This window comes from Nilaparvata lugens, chromosome 3, assembly GCF_014356525.2.
Source record: "Nilaparvata lugens isolate BPH chromosome 3, ASM1435652v1, whole genome shotgun sequence".
NCBI lineage: Eukaryota > Metazoa > Arthropoda > Insecta > Hemiptera > Delphacidae > Nilaparvata > Nilaparvata lugens.
In genome coordinates this window covers 49,432,620-49,456,093 of record NC_052506.1, presented here as the reverse complement: position 1 = coordinate 49,456,093, position 23,474 = coordinate 49,432,620, and the positions used below count along the sequence as shown (strand labels likewise).

The 23,474-nt window shown below is 32.5% G+C and overlaps 1 protein-coding gene across 1 annotated transcript; it reads right to left on the bottom strand.

The window, feature by feature from the left end:
* Positions 1 to 15,089: 15,089 nt before the first annotated feature.
* LOC120350469 lies at positions 15,090 to 17,560 on the bottom strand. The gene is made up of 3 exons (XM_039423923.1): positions 17,235 to 17,560; positions 16,410 to 16,638; positions 15,090 to 15,239 (listed from the first exon to the last, which is right to left on the bottom strand). Exons 1-3 carry the CDS (start codon positions 17,399 to 17,401, stop codon positions 15,153 to 15,155), a joined length of 483 nt encoding a protein of 160 aa, XP_039279857.1. The 5' UTR covers positions 17,402 to 17,560; the 3' UTR covers positions 15,090 to 15,152.
* Between the last annotated feature and the right edge of the window lie 5,914 nt (positions 17,561 to 23,474).

Below are 23,474 nucleotides of genomic sequence, written 5' to 3'. Positions count from 1 at the left end.
GTACATAATGGATTTTCTGAGATTTACATCATGGATTATCGAGAAAATAAAAAATTTCAATTTTTCATGATTTTCATGATGATTAGCCTACATCATGGATTTTCTGAGATTTACATCATGGATCTTCGAGAAAATGAAAAATTTCAATTTTTCATGATTTTCATGATGATCAGCCTACATCATGGATTTTCTGAGATTTACATCATGGATTTTCGAGAAAATAAAAAATTACAATTTTTCATGATATTCATGATGGTTAGCCTACATCATGGATTTTCTGAGATTTACATCATGGATTTTCGAGAAAAAAAAATTTCAATTTTTCATGATTTTCATATGGTAAGCCCACATCATGGATTTTCGTGGATTTACATCATGAATTTTCGAGATAATAAGAAATTTCAATTTTCCATGATTTTCTTGATGGTTAGCCCACATCAAGGATTATCTGAGATTTACATCAAGGATTTTCGAGAAATAAAAAATTTCAATTTTTCATGATTTTCATGATGGTTAGCCTACATCATGGATTTTCTGAGATTTACATCATGGATCTTCGAGAAAATGAAAAATTTCAATTTTTCATGATTTTCATGATGGTGTTACATCATGGATTTTCGAGAAAATAAAAAATTTCAATTTTTCATGATTTTCATGGTGGTTAGCCTACATCATGGATTTTCTGAGATTTACATCATGGATTTTCGAGAAAATGAATTTTCAATTTTTAATGATTTTCATGATGGTTAGCCTACATCATGGATTTTCTGAGATTTACATCATGGATTTTCGAGAAAATAAAAAATTTCAATTTTTCATGATTTCCATGATGGTTAGCCTACATCATGGATTTCCTGAGATTTACATCATGGATTTTCGAGAAAATAAAAAATTTCAATTTTTTATGATTTTCATGATGGTTAGCCTACATCATGGATTTCCTGAGATTTACATCATGGATTTTCGAGAAAAAAAAATTTCAATTTTTCATGATTTTCATGATGGTTAGCCTACATCATGGATTTTCTGATATTTACATCATGGATTTTCGAGAAAATGAGAAATTTCAATTTTTCATGATTTTCATGATGGTTAGCCTACATCAATGATTTTCTGAGATTTACATCATGGATTTTCGAGAAAATAAAAAATTTCAATTTTTCATGTTTCTCATTATGGTAGCCTACATCAGGATTTCTGAGATTTACATCATGGATTTTCGAGAAAATAAAAAATTTCAATTTTTCATGATTTTCATGATGTTAGCCTACATCAGGCTGAGTCCAAAGAAGTGGTTTCTGGTATTTGTCTGTATGTGTGTGTGTGTGTGTGTGTGTGTGTGTGTGTGTTGTTGGTGTGTGTGTGTGTGTGTGTGGGTGTATGTGGTATGTGCGTCGGTGTACACGATATCTCATCTCCCAATCAACGGAATGACTTGAATTTGAACTTAAGTTCCTTACATATAAGGATCCAACACAACACTTTCGAACAAATCCAATTCAAGATGGCGGTTAAAATGGCGAAAATGTTGTCAAAACAGGGGTTTTCGCGATTTTCCTCTCAAAACGGCTCCAACGATTTTGATCAAATTTATACCTAGAATAGTTATTGATAAGCTCTATCAACTGCCACAAGTCTCATATCTGTAAAAATTTCAGGAGCTCCGCCACATCAATGCAAAGTGTGATTTTAGATTCCCGATTATCAGGTTCAGATACGATCTAAACAAAAAATTTCAAGTGGAAAAGATTGGGCATAAAAATATCTACATTAATGTTCAGTGGCATTCCCTAAAATTGGAAATAAGCTCGAAATTCGAGAAAATGTGTTTATCCATAAAGCAACTGTGGCAAATGTTGATTCTATTAATCATTCACTATGAAGAAATAGCAGAAACGTGTGTCTCCACGTTATTGTCCTGTCACCAGCTGGCAGATCTTTGAATAGTAGACTTGGAATGTGCGTGTACCCTTGCGTCAGGTGATAGATTTTTATAACGGCAAGGAAAGTTGTGTGAGTGCGCCACACCAGATTTTCCGGTATGCAATCCATAAGTTGACATGTTTTGATGCGAACAAACGAACACACAAACAACACAACCCTACTCTCTCTTATTATATGATACTATTATAGTCATGGTCTCTTTATAGACCTTGATTATATTATTTTATTATATGTAAATAGACGATAACTATTCTGGTAGAATGTAAGCTGTATGTCCAGTCTTCATTTTCAACAAAATGCATGCATTTATTCCACATACCATTATAATAATATTAAAAAAATAATATATTCTCTACTATTTAATATAGTTGTTCACTTTGTAAATTTGATGCTCACATTTTATATATCTAGTTGGACTACAAATGGGTATAAAAAACCAACGAGAGACGAACAATCTAATAATGATTTGTTATATTTATAGTTAATTGAATTAAGTAACATCTAAACACCAAACTATATAATTTTGCACATAGAATTCCATAGTTATTAGTAAGTACATGATTGAGTAGCTAGTGAAAGGGTATAGTAGCTACTCGTTAAAATTATTAATTTTTTAGAGTTTTAGTTAAATAGTAGAGGCTACTCAGTCAACAAAACATGTTTATAATCTATTAAACTGGTTTACACCAAAGTTATTAACAAAATTTAATACTTAATCCCTATATATATATATTCTATTAGATTGAACATAACTTATCATACACTTGATGAACATAATACTTATGTGTTTGTGATGTTCCGTTCAATGTAATAGTATCTATAAGGATTAAGCTATTAACATTTTGTTAATACTTTGTTGTAACCCAGCTTTAGGCTATAAAAATCAAAATCCATTTTTTTCAAAGACAAATTACAAATTGTATAGGCAACTTCATGAGAAATTACATAAAAACATATAATCATACCACATAAAAAAAAGAAATCATCACATTAACGTCTTACAAATTCTCCATATATTAAAGGCAAAATATTCTCATGGTATAAAACAGGTTTCTTATTTAGAAATCCCTTATTTTAAGTTTATATTCACTCACTAGTGAGCCTCTTTCTTTGTAACGGTAACTGATTATAAAACCTAATTGCACAAGCCCTAAAACTGATATGACTAGTTTTATACCGACAATATCGTTTCTAGTTCAACCTATTTCTTGTGTTGTGCGAATAAACATCAAAATGATTAGAGAATGAGAGCAAGTTATCTTTATAAATAACTGAAATTGAGATAAAATACACAGCAAACACATAATTCTCAATCTAATAAATGCGGTTTGCAGTGCTTAAGGGGAGGAACATTACCGTATAGGCTACATGGGTATTGCTCTTTTTTGTAACACAAAACTTGAATGGAAATCACTACAATTGGCCCATAATATTGCTCCATACAAAAGATGTGAATGAACGTAACTATATAGACATTTACTAAGTTTGACACACTTTTTCCTTTCATCTCTCAACATAAAAACACCTCTTGTTAACTTGCGTTGGGGATAGTGCAGTCAATAAAAATAATGGCAATATAATACAAACACATACCAAAAAATTGTGACTATGGGAACTTTTTGTATGATGAATGACTTCATTGACATTCTCTACATAATACAAATAAAATAATATTTACAGTGTACAGTTAAATGTTTAATAGTCTAATCTATCCAACTCTCGACTGTAGTTTCATATGCAATTCAATTTGTAAGTAATATCACAAACAAATTATGAAATAGTCGACATTCTAATCTAGCCTACTCCATAGACCTAACATTTATATTTTGTATCCTCAGTCGATTCTGAACATTCTAGAGGTTATTCAATGAGATAATATTCTCACACATACCTCATTCAATCTTCGTAAAGTACCATTGGAATGATAATTTTATATTGATAGAATCAATTTGAATAAAAAAAACACATCTATTCCTGCAGTGGCAGACTGGCTCTTCTTGCCTCTCTATGTCATGGCTGCCCTTAGTTGGCCATGTAACACATTGAGAGCGCTGTAAGCACACCAACAGACACTCTATAGTTTACTATAATAGCTCGTTGGGGTGGGCACGGAATAAGCATGTGTTTCTTCAATAAGTAGTGTTTCTTCCCTCTGTGGGGTGGGTAACCACTAGTACGACAAACCACTCGGTCGACGTTGTAAACAAAGGTATTATCGGCACTTACGTAACTACAAGCACGGAATAAGCATGAATAAATAAGCATCGACGGAATTATGTAAACGTATAACAAATGCTATTGATGAATGTTTATAATAATTTTCAATATTATAGGATGACATGTAATGTTTTTATAGTAAAATTGTACTGTTCTCGAATTTAATTCAACAATTTCCATTGTTTCAATGTAATTTTTTCTTTAAATTCACAAACAGTAAATTGGTTTTATGTCAAGAGGGGTATTTGTAATATTACATTTTTTCCTCAATTAAAATTGAATCTTCAATTCGAGATCTATAAAACTTGATAGTAATATCAGAGTAATCGATATGTGGACAACTTTTTAACTGAGTTTATCGTAATAATGTGTTGCACATTCCATGGTATCACCGAAACTGAGTAGCGGAATTGACAGATGAATAGATCATTATAAATATAGAGAGATACTATAATTTTAAATAACAGTTTCGAATAAAGTTTATTGAGAACAAATGTAAAATGTAAATTCTAAACTTGTAATTTATAATTTTTGGAATTTGATATCGTGACATGTTCATGACGTAGACACTGATTTTGAGGTTGGGCTTTACTCTGTACTTGTTAGGCTCTCTCTAAAAAATGGTGGCTGGCTATGTGTTCTGGTTTTGTGTTCTCTGAATATTTTTCTGTTAAGTGAATTTTTAATGTTTTAAATTGAGTTTTGAACAGTTTTATGGTGTTCTAATTTGTATAAAATTGTTTTGTGTGTTTACAAGCCTATAGCCATTGTTTTCAACTATATAAATGGATAAGATTTAGCTTGTAATGATGTTAGATGCTTAGTGTGTAAGGTATTGTTTTGTGGATTTCTGTTGTATATTGCCAAAATTCTTCTGAAGATTATATGTTGGTTTGCTCTGAAAACTGGATTTCCATTCATAGCGCGATAGATCCACTCTTAGTTTACTATATAGCTCGTTGGGGTGGCACGGAATAAGCATGTGTTTTTCTTCAATAAGTAGTGTTTTTCTTCCCTCTGTGGGGTGGGTAACCACTAGTACGACAACCACTCGGTCGACGTTGTAAACAAAGGTATTATCGGCACTTACGTAACTACAAGCACTGAATAAGCATATAATAAGCATCGACGGAATTATGTAAACGTATAACAAATGCTATTGATGAATGTTTATAATAATTTTCAATATTATAGGATGACATGTAATGTTTTTATAGTAAAATTGTTACTGTTCTCGAATTTAATTTCAACAATTTCCATTTGTTTCAATGTAATTTTTTCTTTAAATTCACAAACAGTAAATTGTTTTTATGTCAAGAGGGGTATTTGTAATATTACATTTTTTTCTCAATTAAAATTGAATCTTCAATTCGAGATCTATAAAACTTGATAGTAATATCAGAGTAATCGATATGTGGACAACTTTTTAACTGAGAGTTATCGTAATAAGTGTTGCACATTCCATGGTATCACCGAAACTGAGTTAGCGGAATTGACAGATGAATAGATCATATAAATATAGAGGATATATATAATTTTAAAATCAGTTTTCGAAATAAAGTTTATTGAGAACAAATGTAAATGTAATTCTAACTTGTATTTAAATTTTTTTTGGAATTTGATATCGGTGACATGTTCATGACGTAGACCTGATTTTGAGGTTGGGCTTTACTCTGTACTTGTTAGGCTCTCTCAAAAAATGGTGGCTGGCTATGTGTTCTGGTTTTGTGTTCTCTGAATATTTTTCTGTTAAGTGAATTTTTAATGTTTTAAATTGAGTTTTGAACAGTTTTATGGTGTTCTAATTTGTATAAAATTGTTTTGTGTGTTTACAAGCCTATAGCCATTGTTTTCAACTATATAATGGATAAGTATTTAGCTTGTAATGATGTTAGATGCTTAAGTGTGTAAGTTATTGTTTTGTGGATTTCTGTTGTATATTGCCAAATTCTTCTGAAGATTATATGTTGTGGGCCTGAAACTGGATTTCTCATTCATAGGCGATAGATCCATTCATAGTTTATCAAGAATCTACCATTTTGGAGCCGATACTTCCTGTAGGTTAATAGGTGTGAAATGCTATCCACCTATTTAGGAAAATTGGTAGCACACCAAATGGTACACCCTGGTGTGGGACTCCAGGGAACTACAAAATATATCCCTGGTTATAAAAAATTATTGTAGGATAGATATCTTGATGGATTATGAATGGGAGATGCTGCTGAGTGGGAAATCGGTTCGAGAAAGTTCAGGTTCTAATGAGTAAATATTTTTACACAGTAGCAAGATGGAGACAATAAAAAATAATGAAGTTTTATTCAGTGAAAACATTCAAAACTTAGATGAAGAATCTCAAGATTTAGACCTAACCTTAACATAACTCAACGATAGTGTAGCTGTAAGTGAAAACGTTTCAAATGTAACAATTCATGAGGAAGTAGTAGAAATATCAATGACACAGTATGGTAGGAGCTAAAATGATCTAAATCTTATAGCGTTCTTGACACAAATGTTTGATAGACAAAATGCTAGGTTGATGAGCAAAATGCTAAGATTGATGAGCAAAATGCTAAGATTGATAATTTGAAACAAGATCAAAGTGCTAGGTTTGATGATATGAGCAAGAATGTACTAGTATAAGACTAGAGCAGTAGTATAACCTTCTATTAAAAGATACACATGAAACATTGATAGATAATCATAAGATGAAAGCAAATTGAAGCAGGATGATAGTAGTGTTGAGATACAGATCATTATTTCAAGTTTCAGATAATGTAGGCCTAGTTACTGTTATTGAAAAGTAAATCCTAGTGAGATAATAGAATTGAGTAATGTGTAGGTAGGGAGTTGTCTTTATTGAAAGTCAACAGTAAACTTAACTTTTCTAAAATCTATCTATTGTAGTGTAAATAATGTGTTTGCTTGCAGTATATTTTTCATCATATCTTACATTTTTAATTATGTCTATTTTTGCCAGGTATCATATTAGGTAACTAGGTTTTTCAGAGCAAATTATTTCCCATTTTCCTCATCTTTCATTGCATATCGTGCCATAAGCCATATGTAATAGGTTTAGTTTTCTTCTGGGCTTTTAACCCATTTTGCAATTTTTTTTATTTGTAGTATATTTTATTAATATACTTTCTTATGAAAGTTGAGTACTGACATGTAGGATGGCTCTAATTAATCTTTCTCTTCCTTGTATTATTTAGGAAATTTATTTACTCAATTTTCTTTCTCTTATTTGTATTTTTTAGGGAACTCATTTACCCTTATCCATCTTGATCATCTTTGTATTGTAATATTGAAATTTTTGTACTTATTATACAGTCTTCAAATTCTGAATTATTTAAAAATAAATGGTTCAATTAGAACATACTGAAATTAATCTTATGTATAAATTCTTTTGTTATAATAATAAAACTTCAAATTTGAAAGTATTAATGAATTGTTTCGCCATATATATGAGATGTTCAATATAATAAAGTTATCTTGAATAATGTTTTCATGAAATAAAACGTATTGTCATATTATTAATTGAATGAGTTAAGGTTAAAATTTCTCTAAAGTTTTTGTAATTGATGTCTTTTTCTAATTTTAAAACTGTTTGTTCTATAAATTTGATATGATTGATTATCGTTTGAAATGGATGCGGGAGTGTATGTAGAATTTTTAGTGGGGTTTGTTGATTAGAATTTTGCTGTATGTGATTGTTTTTTTGGATGGAAACCCATTATTGCCTAAAGAAGGAATAACAGAGGTTATGACTTAGAGAGGCAGTAATGAGATATTTTTTTGTGTTGATTACTTATGCTGATTGCCATAGATGCAAAATAATGATTAATAATGTTGATTGCCATAGATGCAGATGATTACTTATGGATATTGATTGCCTTTGAAGAAATTATTGATGTTTTGAATGATTTCTTGTTTAATGATTGATAGTAAAGTTTTGTCATGAAATGTAGTTTGTGTTTAGAACATTGAAAGTCGAAATAAACTATAGTATCCAACAAATGATGATTAATATATGAATATTTGCTTTTTATAAAATATTTGAACAGTGAATAAATGGAAATGGAATTATTTTTATATTAAAATTTTGTAATTGCTGTCTCCGAATTCCACAATTCATGTATGCTGACTGTATAATAAGATGTTAACAAATTTCATTTTTATATTGATTATATACTTGTAAATAATTTTCATGTGTATTAGATTGCATGGTAGCCTATCAAATTTTCTTTTAAGTTTATAAGCATTTTAAGATAACAGGCATTTTAAGATTCATGTGTATTAGATTGTATGGTAGCCTAATCAGAATTTCTTTTCAGTTTATAAGCATTTTAAGACAGTACAGCGTGGACATTACATCTAATAATTATCATGTGAATCTCGAAATCAACAACAAGTGAACGCCAGGAGAGTGTTAAGAACATTTGGGTGATTTTCGAACTAGTTGACTCATTAATTGACTATCAATGCAAATATCTACACCAATAACTACACCAATATCTACGCCAATATCTACGTTGATGTCTATGCCAATGCCAATGCCTGCGCCAATGTTGATGCCAATGCCTACGACAATGCCAATGCCAATGCCAACACCAATGCATACGCCAATGACAATGCCAACGCCTATTGCTGACCATGTAAGTCAAACTTCAAGACTACCACATTACCTGGAGGTAATTGCCATCCATGTTTACATTCAAAAGTTTGAATTCAGAATAACAGTCACAGTATCATGAAAGAATTGAATCAAAAAATCCTCTCCTAAATTATTCCTGTATGCAGAACTCTAAACCTTGAAAGCTGAAAATATCAAAAAACCAAACCTTACCTAAATTAATCCTCTCCTAAGTTAATCCTGTATGCAGCGTCTATCTCTTTTCCAAAAAACAAATTACATTGTCATTTCAAACCTGAAATATATAATTGTACAACTATATGATAAAAAATTTATGTGACTCTGTATCAAGTTTGGTATGCAGCCGTCTACTACAAACATGAGGCAATGCTAACTGAGATGTCACCTGTATCGAGTTTGGTATGCATCAGTCGACTACAAGTATCAGCCAAACACTACAAGTATTCGGATCAGCCCAACACTGATGTCATCACACTGGAGTCACACTAAACTGAAATTCATACTGAGTGCCTTAAAGGACTGTTTTCCAAAATTTGCATCGATAAAATCAACTGCGTCAATAGTGAAAGAAATGAACATTTTTTGATTTATTGAAATTTTATGTGAAAATTAAATGTAACGATTCATCAATTCTTTAAAGAAAAACATTTTTTTATTCAACATACTAATTTTTTTTATTCAACATACTAAATTTTTTTTTGCAATAAAAATTGAATTTTTCTATCTATTAATCTATGTGCAATTTCAAAAACTATTCTTTATATATATTAACTTTCCGTTGAGATATTTTCCTTTTAATTATAAAGCTAAATCAAAAGTAATTTTGATATTCTATTGTCACAAAGTAAAATTGTGACGGGAAATATTGCTAAATAATTAATAATATTGAAGAAAGATGCTCAGCTATCAGCAACGCTAGCCGACCGCGGAGATAAGGAAGGTACCGATGGCGCACAAACTTCCATGCATCGAGACGATTTCCACCGCCTCTGGCGGCTCAACTCCATCCCCTCCACTTAGGGGAAGTATTTAAACGCCGGACGAGCCCCAGACCACAGCATTCCGCTCACAACCTTCCTGCTCCTTGTACAGTGGCCCATTGGCTGCCATACGTCCCTCTCCTTCCATCTCCCTAGGGCACAGCGGACTGTTGTCTGCCGTCCCTGTCCACCCATCTCCCTAGGGCACAGCGGACCATTGTCTGCCGTTCCTGTCCTCCCATTTCCCAGGGCACAGCGGACCGTTGTCTGCTGTCCCTGTCCTTTCATTTCCCCAGGGCACAGCGGACCGTTGTCTGCCGTCCCTGTCCTTCCATCTCCCCAGGGCACAGCAGACCGTTGTCTGCCGTCCCTGTCCTTCCATTTCCCCAGGGCACAGTGGACCGTTGTCTGCCATCCCTGTCCTTCCATTTCCCCAGGGCACAGCGGACCGTTGTCTGCCGTCCCTGTCCTTCCATTTCCCCAGGGCACAGCGGACCGTTGTCTGCCGTCCCTATCTTTCCATCTCCCCAGGGCACAGCGAACCGTTGTCTGCCGTCCCTATTCTATCCATCTCCTCAGGGCACAGCGGACTGTTGTCTGCCGTCCCTATTCTTCCTTCTCTCCTGGGCACAGCGGACTGTTGTCTGCCGTCCCTATTCTTCCTTCTCCCCAGGGCACAGTGGACTGTTGTCTGCCGTCCCTATCTTTCCATCTCCCCAGGGCACAGTGGACCGTTGTCTGCCATCCCTATTCTTCCTTCTCCCCAGGGCACAGCAGACCGTTGTCTGCCGTCCCTATTCTTCCTTCTCCCCAGGGAACAGCGGACCGTTGTCTGCCGTCCCTATCTTTCCATCTCCCCAGGGCACAGCGGACTGTTGTCTGCCGTCCCTATCCTGTCTATCCTTCCTTTTCCTACTTCACTGGAGTGGAACCGAGGCCGTAAGGCCAATACAAAATTACATCAAAGTGGTGTCATCAGAGAAGAGAGCGACCTTCACGCCGTCAGAAGCACCAGGAGGTGCTGTTCACGCCAGCTGAGGCACGAAGAAGAAGGAAGAGGAACTTCGACTTGCCTCCTTTCCCCGCCCACATTACGACTGAGCGAAGTCATCCAGGAGCAACACCTGGGTATCAATCACCCACCTCTGAAGCTACTCAGGGTGTAAATGATACTATACTTTGAAATATTGTTTGGAAACGTATAACAAATGCTATTGATGAATTTTTATAATAATTTTCAATACTATAGGATGACATGTAATGTTTTTATAGTAAAATTGTTACTGTTCTCGAATTTAATTTCAACAATTTCCATTTGTTTCAATGTAATTTTTTCTTTAAATTCACAAACAGTAAAATTTTTTATGTCAAGAGGGGGGTATTTGTAATATTACATTTTTTCTCAATTAAAATTGAATCTTCAATTCGAGATCTATAAAACTTGATAGTAAATATCAGAGTAATCGATATGTGGACAACTTTTTAACTGGGAATTTATTGTAAATAATTGTGTTGCACATTCAATGGTATCACCGAAACTGAGTTAGCGGGATTGACAGATGAATAGATCATTATAAATATAGAGGATATATATAATTTTAAAATAACAGTTTCGAAATAAAGTTTTATTGAGAACAAATGTAAAATGTAAATTCTAAACTTGTAATTTATAATTTTTTGGAATTTGATATCGGTGACATGTTCATGAAGTAGACACTGATTTTGAGGTTGGGCTTTACTCTGTACTTGTTAGGCTCTCTCTAAAAAATGGTGGCTGGCTATGTGTTCTGGTTTTGTGTTCTCTGAATATTTTTCTGTTAAAGTGAATTTTTAATGTTTTAAATTGAGTTTTGAACAGTTTTATGGTGTTCTAATTTTGTATAAAATTGTTTTGTGTGTTTACAAGCCTATAGCCATTGTTTTTCAACTATATAAATGGATAAGTATTTAGCTTGTAATGATGTTAGATGCTTAAGTGTGTAAGGTATTGTTTTGTGGATTTCTGTTGTATATTGCCAAAATTCTTCTGAAGATTATATGTTGGTTTGCTCTGAAAACTGGATTTCTCATTCATAGGCGATAGATCCATTCATAGTTTATCAAGAATCTACCATTTTGGAGCCGATAACTTCCTGTAGGTTAATAGGTGTGAAATGCTATCCAACCTATTTAGGAGAAATTGGTAGCACACCAAATGGTACACCCTGGTGTGGGACTCCAGGGAACTACAAAATATATCCCTGGTTATAAAAAATTATTGGTAGGATAGATATCTTGATGGATTATGAATGGGAGATGCTGCTGAGTGGGAAATCGGTTCGAGAAAGTTCAGGTTCTAATGAGTAAATATTTTTTACACAGTAGCAAGATGGAGAACAATAAAAATAATGAAGTTTTATTCAGTGAAAACATTCAAAACTTAGATGAAGAATCTCAAGATTTAGACCTAACCTTAAACAATAACTCAAACGATAGTGTAGCTGTAAGTGAAAACGTTTCAAATGTAACAATTCATGAGGAAGTAGTAGAAATATCAAATGAAACAAGTATGGTAGGAGCTAAAAATGATCTAAATCTTATAGCGTTCTTGACACAAATGTTTGATAGACAAAATGCTAGGTTTGATGAGCAAAATGCTAAGATTGATGAGCAAAATGCTAAGATTGATAATTTGAAACAAGATCAAAGTGCTAGGTTTGATGATATGAAGCAAGAATGTACTAGTATGAGACTAGAGTAGGTTAGTATAAACCTTCTATTAAAAGATACACATGAAACATTGATAGATAATCATGAAGATGAAAGCAAATTGAAGCAGGATGATAGTAGTGTTGAGATACAAGATCAATTATTTCAAGTTTCAGATAATGTAGGCCTAGTTACTGTTATTGAAAAAGTAAATCCTAGTGAGATAGTAGAATTGAGTAATGTAGTAGGTAGGGAGTTGTCTTTATTGAAAGTCAACAGTAAAGAAAGTAGTATTGCCAAATTGATAGTTAGGAAAAGAATAAATAAAGTGAAGGTTTACATGAGACAGGTTTCTGTAGAGGTTAGGAACAATGTAAACAAAATGAATCCTGCTTTGAATCAAGTTGATGAGTTCAACTTTCAACTGAAAATTGAAAAGGTGTATGCAAAGCATTATCTAATGAACATGACTGACTTTTGTAAGCAAAATGGCTTTGTTGAAACAAATGAACCCATGAATAAAATCATGTTCTTGAAGAAAACAAAGCACAAAGTCACCATTGATGTGTTAGTATTCAAAGGTTGTTTCAAGTTGCTTACTTACAAGATGATGACTGTGAATCACATGATGAAAGGGTATTCCCCAGCACTATGTTATGATTAGGAATCCTGTGTTATGCCGGGATTCAGAATAGCATAATCACTACACAGTGTATGGTAAGAGTCCATAATTGTGTCTTTTTTCTTTCCTGTAGCCTATTTCCTTGGCCCTTAATCTTTTCAAATTTCGATTCTTTCCTGTCTTTGTGTAGTATTCAGTAAATTTCTTCTATTATGCATATTTTAACCAATCTTGTCCATAGTCATTTAAATTTGTATTTTTTTCTGAAATAATTTTGGAAGTTAAAATAGTAGCTTATTTTCCTAATCTTTAAATTGTTGATAAACTTAACTTTTCTAAAATCTATCTATTGTAGTGTAAATAATTGTTTGCTTGCGGTATATTTTTTCATCATATATTACATATTTTAATTATGTCTTTTTTTGTCAGGTATCATATTAGGTAACTAGGTTTTTCAGAGCAAATTATGTCCCATTTTCTCATCTCTCATTGCATATCGTGCCATAAGCCATATGTAATTAGGTTATAGTTTTCTTCTGGGCTTTTAACCCATTTTGCAATTTTTTTTATTTGTAGTATATTTTATTAAATATACTTCCTTATGAAAGTTTAGTACTGACATGTAGGATAGGCTCTAATTAATCTTTCTCTTCCTTGTATTATTTAGGAAATTTATTTACTCAATTTTTCTTTTTCTCTTATTTGTATTTTTAAGGGAACTTATTTACCCATTATCCATCTTAATCATCTTTGTATTGTAATATTGAAATGTTTGTACTTATTATACAGTCTTCAAATTCTGAAATTATTTAAAAAATAAATGGTTCAATTTAGAACATACTGAAATTTTATCTTATGTATAAATTCTTCTGTTATAATAATAAAACTTCAAAATTTGAAAGTATTAATGAATTGAGTCGCCATATATATGAGATGTTCAATATAAATGAAAGTTAACTTGAATAATGTTTTCATTAAATAAAAACGTATTGTCATATTATTAATTGAAATGATTTAAGGTTAAAATTTCTCTAAAGTTTTTGTAATTGATGTCTTTTTCTAATTTTAAAACAGTTTGTTCTATAAATTTTGATATGATTGATTATCGTTTGAAATGGATGCTGGAGTGTATGTAGAATTTTTAGTGGGGTTTGTTGATTAGAATTTTGCTGGTATGTGATTGTTTTTTGGGATGGAAACCCATTATTGCCTAAAGAAGGAATAACAGAGGTTATGACTTAGAGAGGCAGTAATGAGATATTTTTTTTGTGTTGATTACTTATGCTGATTGCCATAGATGCAAAATAATGATTAATAATGTTGATTGCCATAGATGCAGATGATTACTTATGAATATTGATTGCCTTTGAAGCAAAATATTATTGATGTTTTGAATGATTTCTTGTTTAATGATTGATAGTAAAGTTTTGTCATGAAATGTAGTTTGTGTTTAGAACATTGAAAAGTCGAAATAAACTATAGTATCCAACAAACGATGATTAATAATATAGAATAGTTTATTTCAGAAACAACATAAGTCACCAATCATCAACTTTTGGGAAATCAAAAAAAAACAAATAGACTATGAACCCATTAAAATAAAAATTTGAAAAAAATGTATATCATATCTCTAGGTTGCTTGGATTGAATAAATGTGAAAGCCAGAAAAAATATTGAAATATAAGTGGTATTATGGTATTTTAAAAGTATTTGACTTATGTTGTTTCTGCAATAAACTATCTTTAGCATTGTAAGTTGGGATATTCCTTCAATAAAACTGAGTTTTATATATAAATGTATGATGTATTTTGTCAAGTATAATAGAAAGTAAAATTAAAAAATATAATAGATCAGTTTCAATGGAAATTAAAGTTCCTTTTTGCTACTTTAATCATCATTATTGGCAAGAGGTTCTCTTTCACAGGTCGGCCAAGCAATATTTCATTATAAAAGTCCTGTATTTCTTCTTCATTTGGTAGGTAGTCCTTGAGCTTCTTAATGTCACTTATTTTGGTGTGGAGTATGGGAATAAATCCTTCTGTGTAGGCTACTGCGTCTGGGAGAGTGATAACATCTGAATATGTGTTCCGTAAGCGAAAAGTGTGGCTCTCAAGTCCATCGATATAGCGATGAGCTGAAACAGTTCCTTCATTAGAATATGAATGCGTGAATTGCATGAACTTGCTAATCTTCAACTTCACTTTATCTTCTCTAGGGACATGTCTCCCCATCGTTTCAATCGACAGCATATTTTTTTTATAGAACTTTGGCCACCAACTTTTATAATCAATAATGTTCTTAGAATTTGGGATTTCAACAATAAATGAATCTTTAGGACTTGACTCAATGATGAGTTCAATACACTGTTTAAGAGTGTATATCCTGTCACATTTCTTGATCTTTCTCTTCAGAACAGCAAAATCTCTGTCGCAAGGCAGGAATGTGTGTCCTCTTATTGGGAAATATTGGTTGATTGTTCTAAATTTTCCCAATGAAACCAAGGCTGACATAGCTCGCAGAAGTGTGTGATTTTTATTTTGCGATCCAGAACCATCAGAAAAAATGTGAAGATCTTTTACTCCAACCATCGAAGTGTCAAGGTATTGCATAATGAAAGATGTCACCTCATTTGGACCTTTAGTGGCCATACCTTCATGGTAAACAAAAAACTTCACTTTATCATTTTTCAAATTATGAATACAGAAAACAGATACAGTTAACTGCCTCAAATAAAATGTCTCTTGTACTGGTATGGTGGGAAGCTGCAAATTCTGCATGTAATCTATACAGATAGCACCCACAGAATGATCACGTTTTGCTAAATCAGTGATATCTGTTATTTTTTGAAAAACTTCTTACTTTTACGGATGTGCACCATTTTTTCTGCTGCATGTACTCTTTTTGCAGCATCGTTCAAAAATCTGTTTCTTATTTTAACATTAAGTGCCTCACATGTACCGCATGTGTCAACCTGTGGACGACCAAATTTGAGAGAAAATTTTTCTATAAAAACTATACTTGACATCTAATTCAGGATGCTTCTCTTTGAAGAGTTATACATTATCAGGAGATTCAATTTCTCACTCAAATAATTAGTCTCATTTTTTGAGTAATGAGCCACTTTGCTTGGAAATGAAGAAATATGCTGCTTTATGGAGTCAATGAAATGACCAGGTTTAGCATTCCCAGATTTATTTTTCCCATGCTGGTCTTGTGGTGGCTTTCCTAGGGACAATAGTAGATTCAGACGTCGAATCCGTTCATAAGATACACCATGAATGTTAGCAAAGGCTTTTTTACATACCTGGTATTTTCCACTAACACTTGAAATTTCATAAACATAAATGGCTCCTCTGTCCGGTTGTTTTGATTCATCTTGGTCTTTTCTACGACGACGTTGCTTTACTGGAGTAACTGAGATCAAGCTTTGAAGGTAGCTGTCCTGCTCGTTTTTCGTTTCAAAGCTCCTAAACTTGGCATAAATCATGTTTCGAACCTCTTCATTGATTAAATCATAGCAGCGACGTTTACATCTGCAAATAATAAAAATAATGAAATTAATAATATTATAACAACCATCCATTACATACGTGTCTTACAGAGGCCACTATTTCACTGAGTTCCAGGGGCAGTTAGAGTTGAAAATACAAGTTAACTTGTACAGTATTGAAATAAGTAAAGTACAAAACATATAATATTAATTGAACGCATGTTCTTACATAAAAATTTTAAATGATTGAAACTTAATATCAATTACATCAAATACATACTTATGTTGTAACCACCTTGCTACAACTTTTCAAAGTTATTTGCAAAGTTATCTGACTGATTTGGGAAGTCATATTATTTTGGATCAGTAAACAGAATAGAAAGCTTGGCTATTGAGACTAAAAAGAGATATAATATTCTGCTGTGCTCTGATTACCTAAATTGAGTATGCTAAAATAAATGAATCTGTTGTAAACTCATTAATGTTTCATAATATGCTTGTAGTCTTGTAGTACTAATATGGTAATGAAATAGGTGTGCTACAGCTTAGGAAGGCTACCTATACCTTCCTTTGACAAAACGAGATATTACAATGATTATAAAATAAAATTAAAAAGTATACCGTAATGAAAAAAATTACTTGCAATCAGCTCCCTGAGATATTTCAGGTTGTTGTTGATTCTTCCAGTTGACGTAAGCTGCACCCTTGACTCTTGCTTTTTTGACAACATTCCTCTTGTATTCAGATGGATTAGTAGATCCCTTCTTTCTTTTGTTACTATATTGCTCAATTCCCTCATCAGCCATACTACATGTATTACTTTTAGATATACCGTAACTTTTATTTCAATTGAGAAGTTTTAATGAAGCAATCACAAAGACTTGAACAATATTAGTTGTAAACAAACATAACCTCAATGCTAAATGCTAATAAGAATAAGCGTGCGACGCTGCATGCAGCGCTTGACATGTGACCACTCTATCAGCTGTTAAGCACAGAAACAACACAAGTCAATGACTGGTGTTGTTTCTGCATCAAATGAAATCTTCAGGCCGTTCAAAAACCGTGTAGAATGGCTTGACTGGTGTTGTTTTTACATGAAAAGACGTGGCTATATCCATAGATACCGAATTCACTCTTAACTCAAAATGGCCAAAAATGTGACTCATGTTGTTTCTGAAATAAATCATGTATGTAGAATTTTTAGTGGGGTTTTGTTGATTAGAATTTTGCTGGTATGTGATTGTTTTTTGGGATGGAAACCCATTATTGCCTAAAGAAGGAATAACAGAGGTTATGACTTAGAGAGGCAGTAATGAGATATTTTTTTTGTGTTGATTACTTATGTTGATTGCCATAGATGCAAAATAATGATTAATAATGTTGATTGCCATAGATGCAGATGATTACTTATGAATATTGATTGCCTTTGAAGCAAAATATTATTGATGTTTTGAATGATTTCTTGTTTAATGATTGATAGTAAAGTTTTGTCATGAAATGTAGTTTGTGTTTAGAACATTGAAAAATCGAAATAAACTATAGTATCCAACAAACGATGATTAATAATATTGAATAATTTGCTTTTCATAAAATATTTGAACAGTGAATAAATGGAAATGAAATTATTTTTCTATTAAAATTTTGTAATTGATGTCTCCAAATTTCACAATTTATGTATTGCTGACTGTATAATAAGATGTTAACAAATTTCATTTTTATATTGATTATATACTTGTGAATAATTTTTATGTGTATAAGATTGTATTGGTAGCCTAATCAGAATTTTCTTTTTAGTTTATAAGCATTTTAAGATAACAGGTACAGCGTGGACATTAACATCTGAATAATTATCATGTTAATCTCGAAATCAACAACAAGTGAACGCCATGAAGAGTGTTAAGAAAATTTGGGTGATTTTCAAACTAGTGTGACTCATTAATTGACTATCAACGCCAATATCTACACCAAATAACTACACCAATAACTACGCCAATAACTACACCAATAACTAAGCCAATATCTACGCCAATATCTATGCCAATATCTACACCAATAACTACGCCAATATCTACACCAATAACTACGCCAATATCTACACTGATGTCTACACCGATGCCTGTGCCGATGCCAAATATCTACATTGATGTCTATGCAGATGCCAATGCCTGCGCCAATGTTGATGCCAATGCCTATGACAATGCTAACGCCAATGCCGACACCAATGCATACGCCAATGACAATGCTAACGCCTATTGCTGACCATGTAACTCAAACTTCAACACTACCACATTACCTGGAGGTAATTGCCATCCATGTTCACATTTAAAAGTTTGAATTCAGGATAACAGTCACAGTATCATGAAAGAATTGATTCAAAAAATCCTCTCCTAAATTATTCCTGTATGCAGAACTCTAAACCTTGAAAGCTGAAAATATCAAAAAACCAAACCTTACCTAAATTAATCCTCACCTAAGTTAATCCTGTATGCAGCATCTATCTCTTTTCCAAAAACAAATTACATTGTCATTTCAAGCCTGAATGTACATTGTATAATTATATGATACAAATTTATGTGACTCTGTATCGAGTTTGGTATGCAGCCGTCTACTACAAACATGAGGCAATGCTAACTGAGATGTCACCTGTATCGAGTTTGGTATGCATCAGTCGACTACAAGTATCAGCCCAACACTACAAGTATTCGGATCAGCCCAACACTGATGTCATCACACTGGAGTCACACTAAACTGAAATTCATACTGCGTGCCTTAAAGGACTGTTTTCCAAAATTTGCATCGATGAAATCAACCGCGTCAATAGTGAAAGAAATGAACATTTTTTGATTTATTGAAATTTTATGTGAAAATTAAATGTAACAATTCATCAATTCATTTAAAAAAAAAATGTTTTTTATTCAACATACTAAATTTTTTTTATGCAATAAAAAATTGAATTTTTCTATCTATTAAATTTATGTGCAATTTCAAAAACTATTCTTTATATATATTGAACTTTCCATTGAGATACTTTCCTTTAAATTATAAAGCTAAATAAAAAGTAATTTTGATATTCTATACTTTGAAATATTGTTTGGAAACGTATAACAAATGCTATTGATGAGTTTTTATAATAATTTTCAATATTATAGGATGACATGTAATGTTTTTATAGTAAAATTTTTACTGTTCTCGAATTTAATTTCAACAATTTCCATTTGTTTCAATGTAATTTTTTCTTTAAATTCTCAAACAGTAAAATTTTTTATGTCATGAGGGGGGTATTTGTAATTTTACATTTTTTCTCAATTAAAATTGAATCTCCAATTGGAGATCTATAAAACTTGATAGTAAATATCAGAGTAATCGATATGCGGACAACTTTTTAACTGAGAATTTATTGTAAATAATTGTGTTGCACATTCCATGGTATCACCGAAACTGAGTTAGCGGAATTGACAGATGAATAGATCATTATAAATATAGAGGATATATATAAATTTAAAATAACAGTTTCGAAATAAAGTTTTATTGAGAACAAATGTAAAATGTAAATTCTAAACTTGTAATTTATAATTTTTTGGAATTTAATATTGATGACATGTTCATGACGTCGACACTGATTTTGAGGTGAGGCTTTACTCTGTACTTGTTAGGCTCTCTCTAAAAAATGGTGGCTGGCTATGTGTTCTGGTTTTGTGTTCTCTGAATATTTTTCTGTTCAAGTGAATTTTTAATGTTTTAAATTGAGTTTTGAACAGTTTTATGGTGTTCTAATTTTGTATAAAATTGTTTTGTGTGTATACAAGCCTATAGCCATTGTTTTTCAACTATGTAAATGGATAAGTATTTAGCTTGTAATGATGTTAGATGCTTAAGTGTGTAAGGTATTGTTTTGTGGATTTCTGTTGTATATTGCCAAAAATTCTTCTGAAGATTATATGTTGGTTTGCTCTGAAAACTGGATTTCTCATTCATAGGCGATAGATCCATTCATAGTTTATCAAGAATCTACCATTTTGGAGCCGATAACTTCCTGTAGGTTAATAGGTGTGAAATGCTATCCAACCTATTTAGGAGAAATTGGTAGCACGCCATTATATTGTTAGCTTACTCAGCAGAAGATTTCAATATTCAGCCTTTATCCAGTAGGTACTGGTAACTCATATTTTATTTTCATTATCATAGGCTCTCTATTACCAACTCTAAACTAAGGCTTATTTATGGCTGATAAACACACTGTGAATAAGTTAGCATAGTAAAACCATGTTATATCATAACAAATCTGTGCATTATTCAGGAGTGATTATTAACCAATGATGAAAGCCTACATTAAAGCTCGGTATATTCATTGAACAAATTGTTATGATATGGATAACGTAAAGGTGTTGTCACTTACTTATTAAATTTGTTAGGTACTTGTTCCTATTCTTCATAGTCAGTGACCAGGAATTGTCATATTTTCTCTCTTTGGCAGGTTTTCTCCGTGTGTGTGTCGGCAGTCTAGTGCGATCACATTGGATGCGTAAATGTGCAAGTGTACGCCGATTCAAGCATGAGCCAAAAAACAAAATTTGAAAAGTGTCATTGGAACACATTGTGCCTGGCATGTAGCTTCTCATACTAAACGCAACCAACAAGTGGACATTTTAATGTGAGTGTTTCCCATTGCTCGGACCCAAATTCCAATAAGTGTCGGTGAATTACCTTTTTCTTCTTCAGTGGATATGGGCATAATCTTGAATATCTGGTAGGGCAGGAGGACAAGTGTGATATCGTCCTTCTAGGGGTCGTGCTTGCCAAAGGAGGTGCGCACTGTTAGCTCCATGAGAGCCTGCAGCCAACTGGGTGTGGCTTCCTCGATAGTTTTGCTCAGTTCGTCCTTACGCAAGTACTATGAAGTCATAGTACTTGCCTGTTCATTCATAACAAAGCGTGTACTTGCACATAATACGCACACAATGTGATCACACACCAATCTTCAATACATTTTTTATTTCTATAGTGTTATCTAACATGCAAAGGCTAAGAGTCTCCCCAGCTGAATGCTGTATTATCTGCTCAATGGAAGAGGTATCATTGACGCCACCCAATTCATTGTTGCTCTAAGTTAGTCATGTTATTTCTTCCTATCTGAAAATTTGTATAAAACTGAAAAATTTTCTGCTCATTTTATTTGAAAAAGCTGATAAAACGCCGATTTTGGGCATCTTCTAAGCCCTTACAATACAATATTTCTTCATGATTCAGCTTAACTTTTGTACTAAATTGTAGCATTCTCTCTTAATTATAGAAAAGCTGAAAAAACGCTAGTGAACGCTGGAAAATCGCCAATCTTGTAATATTAGTCATAGTAATTTTTAATTTCTAGACCCCAGCTGAACCTCCGCGCAAAATGTTACATTTTCTGTTGATTAGTTCTTGAAAGAGTTGAAAAAAACGCATACTGTTTTAGACAGACCTATTGTTCATATGTTTTAATCTTTTTCTAATCCGGTCTTAGTGCGCCTCTAGAAGGACAAGTGCATGAGCACATTTGCCAAATTTTTAATTATTTTGTCCAGTAGGTAGATTTTATTTTAGTTTTGTTCATGGTGAGTGAATCAGTGCTATTTTACTTTGACATGATATGTATATTATATAGATATAATGTATAATATATTATATTATGTGTATAATGTGTAGATATAAGATATAATGTATAAAGATATCGGCTAATAATATACATTAGGATAATGCATTATCGAATATGTCTTAGGGCTCCTACTTTGCCTTATTATATTAGTGAATTGAAAGTCTGCAGTTTCCTCTTTTTCAAATTTGAATCTGTCAAGTTACGACTCGAGAGTTGATCATTGCGCATTTTTGTATAATTATTCAAAAAGATATTTGCAATAATATGTGATGCTCTATTTATCAAATCATTCATAGTTTCCCCACAACTGCACGATTGATTTTCAAACTGTTTATAATAAACTAAAAATGCAAATCTGGTTATATATTTGAGTACTTCACGCTGTTTCTCACACTTGGTGAATTTTTCCTCATACTCTGGAGATATGAGGCAGCTAAATATTTTGAATTCCAGGATAACAAGTTGATGTATATACTCTGTTGGTTCCTTCAAACCTCCACGCGTAATGCAGTTTAGGTACTGATGGGCAGCTACGTTACTTGCCTCTACCACCATATCCTTTCCTGATTTTACCAATCGACAGCAGCATTCACAACTTCCCATGTACTTTATCATTGCATGACACACATAGCCAGCTATATATATAGAAGAGAGACGGACTCAGATTCTGTTATAGAAATTTCTTCACTTTTCTCAAAAATAACATTTTTTGAAAAATTACAATCTTCAAATAATGTTGAACTTAATAAGAAAACGAAGATATTGTCAAATTTCACTAAAAATCTATTAAAAACTTTAAAACAGAACCATGGTTTCACGTAGTTAACCAACGCATCATCAGCTGTACTGAGGAATCTATATCTGTACTTTCTGTACTTTCCTCAGTACAGCTGATGATGCGTTGGTTAACTACGTGAAACCATGGTTCTGTTTTAAAGTTTTTAATAATTTTTAGTGAAATTTGACAATATCTTTGTTTTCTTATTATGGAGAGATTTCACAACATCACCATCAATTCTACTAATTTTATTAATGCTGAACTTATTGGAGTAATAATGTTGAATTATTCATATCAGCTTCAATCTGCAACCTTCCTTGTTTTTCATTAAATTGTTTAATGCTGAATCGGCCTAGACTTGAAGATTCTAGTTTCAGTAAATTCAAGACTTTTAATTTTCTTTCTGAATCAACAACCTGGCAAACACTAACATTATAATTTGATCCACTCATCAGACGATATCTTC